Here is a 3,563-nt window from a genome sequence, read left to right on the forward strand (position 1 = left end):
TTATTTCTATTATTGTGCCGTCCAACTTGTGGACAGGACACAACCACTTGCAGGATCCTGTCTCTACCAGTGTGATCTGTAACTGTAAACACATGTTCTAATTATGACATAGGAATTGTTTTTAGGCATCGTGCAGATTCAAAAAAGGTCAAGGGATTTCGTACTAAATCGTCATGCTATTCCCTTGACTCTTTAGCGGGTTACTCAGTTTCAATCCGACCCGGATACGCCCGTGACGACAAGCGACGATGAACGGCAATTACGCGGAGAAGGTTGTGGACTTGAAAATAACGATGGGCTTATTTGGCATATGTTCGCGCCGTTCAAGAATTTGGCGATAGATTTTAAACGTGCCCTCCAGGACCACGTCTCGCCAGTTAGTAAGGTTGGCAATAAGTCCTGGTTTTGGAGTGGTAGGTCTAGGAAAAGCGTACTGAAGATCAATAGTACCGCTAGGGGGCTATATGTCCTTTGGTCCTGCGGTTTTTAAAAGATCGAAATTCCTTTTTTGCAATCTTGCTTTGAATTGCTAACGCGCTGGCCGATGTGACGTTACCTCGCAGATGTTCTCTATGAGAACAATCAGGGCTTCCTGTCACCTAGTCCGTCTCATTTTAGGCGGTAAAACCAGTTGTTAACAAGCCTGATGCTGGCGACGTAGGGCATTTAGGGGTAGGGGGATATTTATGAAGTGACGATACCGTGCATAAGTTTTACGAAGACACGCAGACGCTTAATCATTCGAACGATAGACTTCTCTTGTATTTAGTTGTAATAAAATAGTATTGATGATTTTGTAAGTTTTAATATTAATTATCCTAATCTGAAGTGGTATAAAGTGTGTTTTACGTCTATTTTTCTAGCTATATTTCCGCGAAATGTTCGTTCTCTAAACCTAAACAAGTCTCATTCGAGTACTATACCAGGTTTAATTGCCGAAACACGACGCTGGCTTCATACGCTAGCAGTTTCACACGCTCAACATTTACGAACATACTCACCATAGCCTATATATACTTATCACTGTAAATATATGTACAATGTAATTATACCGCTTTGTACTTACCCTCTTTATCCCGCCTTCTTCTCTTGGTCCTAATCTGTTGCCCCTCGCTATTCGTTGACATCGGAAGGTGGGCTCGAAGGCAGCGGAGCCGTCGTGTCAGGTAGTGCTGAGCGTTGACAAAGAGGAACGTCGGAGCACGATCGTGGCCAATTCGATCAATCCTGTCTGGGAAGAGACGTTCTCATTTCTGTGTGCCAACCCCGATATCGGCGAGGTGAATGCGCGAGTCCTTGACACTAAAAGTGGTCAATGTGTTGGTAGTGCCTCGGTCAGCACAGCCAGACTCTTAAAGGAGGGCGACATGCGTCTCGATGAACCGCTTGCCCTCAAAGGAACCAACAACGCCAAGCTTATGCTTACACTCCAGCTTCGCGTACGTATTGTTTGAATTAGTATACATAATATGTGTAATGTATGCAACAATGTATTGGGTTGTCGATAGTGTTGACCAAGTAATACCATTGCACAGGCCGAAACAGACGGTACAAGATACGGGTTACACAGTGAATGTGTTAAAGCTTCTCGTCAAGTTTATTTGGGATTTTCTGCGGGTAGCTAAACATGTACGTTATTATCGTTCTGGTCGGATATTGGTGAGTGTTGACAGTAGAGGACTGAATGTTAGGAGGCAGCAGTTCGTAGCTTCTGAGTCCTTCCTATTCGTCAGTCTGGGCTCTGGCATCGATTGTGAAATATATTTGTTCTTCTTTTTTATTATATTATGATTACTTTTGATCATCCGTAATCAAGCTCTTTGGAAATGACTTGATTTCGTTGTGTTTTTGAAACGTTTCAATACGATAGAGTAAATTTCATTTGCGTCGACTCGTCACGGACCTAAATGTTAAGTTTTTTTTTTGTAATCAGCTTTGTTCAAATGGTCTAAAGGTGTTAGGCGATATATTGGCTACTCACGCGTCAGTTTTGTAAAAATTCCCACAAAATGTTTTTTCGTATTTGGTCGATTACTATGAAAGGCGTCCTTCGCATCGAAATTCCAGAACGAAGCCGACGGGACAATCTTTGGGCCGTTTCCCTATAATGCACTTTGACCATAAACGGGACAATTTTTCAAGGCCTGAATAGACCTCACATTTTTATCGTAATATAAATGTATAACTTAGCAATTTTTTCTTGAAGTTCTTGAAGAAAGTTTTTAGGATTAGTGAATCTTCAAGACACTATATTAAATCTAGCTAGAACTGTTTTGACAATTTTGTACGTCTACTACTGCCAAATCTCAAATTTTAAATGACAGACATTTATTTTATCTGAGACCTTATGTGACTTCAGACTATCGAACGCTCAATAATTTTCCGACAACCCAATATATATACATTTATACAAAGTGAAACACATATATATGTATATTGAAGTGCACCAATAGTGTTAGATTATGCACATAAACATGTTATGCTCCTAAGTAAGGCCAAGTAAGGAAGCTTTTTGCTGGACCTAAGGAGTCGTAAAACATGAAAACGCGATTATTATTATGCTCCCTTAGACTGCAGTTTAAATTAACTAAGGAGATTTCTATAGTATTATTCAGTAGGATGACAAGAATCATAACGTGCAATAATGTCATACATCAGGAAAACCGTCATAGCTATTACGTCGATGTATAAGTAATGCCTACTTCGGCTTATTGCGTTCCTTCTTCATCTGCTGATTGTCAGGCGTCGTATAGCGCACAAAAAGGATCATTTGCCTCAGATTTATGGTTTCATTTAGATTACAAGCTTTTACTATACCTACTTAGAACTCTTTTGTGGTGCGTGCGACCAAGACTACAGCTGAGGATACTATCCAGAAAGGGCTGACTGAATGAAGAGATAACGTCTTCGACTTCACAAGCACATTTCGGCCGAACTCCCCAAGATGGATTTGAGATAATAGTTATATAAGCTTACCTGTTATGCAGTTCTTGACGTACAAAAAATGGATATCCGGCGTTGTTGCATTGCAGGATATTTGGGGCGCCAAATAAAAGTAAAATTGTATGATTCGAACATCGATGGCGCCACCTGTATAAAGCGGCCAAAAGACTTACCAAGCGGCATAACGCTCGATCAGCACTAAATGAGAAATAGTCAGGCTAAATAATAAGCACAGCCTTTGCCTATTCGCAAACCCAATCAACAGGCTTGTAGTTAGGCCAGGGGTCTCTCCTCAAATTGAACAAGTGCATCAAAGATGGAGATGTTGTTACATTTTAACGCATTTTCATATGTGTATGCCTTTGAAGCCACGATATCTCATATTACCGGACTATACGCAACCAATTGGACGAATCAGCCGTTCTGCACTGTGATTCAACGGCGTTTGCCGTTTGCAAACAACGGGACACGTTTAACTACGCCGGTTCAGTGCTAGACGTGTCAAATAGCGTTACATTGAAATGTAACAAGGGCTTGACGGGTAACATCGGCCGACAGAAATTCATCCAGTTCAGGAGTACCCTAAACAGTGCCAAGTAATTAATAGGTAAAAATGCTCG

General features: G+C 41.0%; 1 protein-coding gene across 23 annotated transcripts in view; it reads left to right on the top strand.

Annotated features, from left to right (window-relative positions):
* The window catches only part of Esyt2 (extended synaptotagmin-like protein 2), an 84,494-nt gene that overhangs the window by 70,404 nt on the left and 10,527 nt on the right, over positions 1–3,563 (top strand). For 19 of the 23 annotated variants that reach the window (XM_022788605.2, XM_022788607.2, XM_086992738.1 and 16 more), the window contains 2 exons: positions 197–385; positions 1,134–1,439. The exons of 1 other annotated variant lie outside the window; for it this stretch is intronic. In XM_022788605.2, the coding sequence (XP_022644340.1) occupies positions 197–385; positions 1,134–1,439 (495 nt within the window). The remainder of the gene's footprint in view (positions 1–196; positions 386–1,133; positions 1,440–3,563) is intronic. 3 more of the 23 variants (XM_086993052.1, XM_086993188.1, XM_086993234.1) reach the window with 3 other exon arrangements.

This window comes from Varroa destructor, unplaced genomic scaffold, assembly GCF_002443255.2.
Source record: "Varroa destructor unplaced genomic scaffold, Vdes_3.0 BEIS01000001.1, whole genome shotgun sequence".
Classification (NCBI taxonomy): domain Eukaryota; kingdom Metazoa; phylum Arthropoda; class Arachnida; order Mesostigmata; family Varroidae; genus Varroa; species Varroa destructor.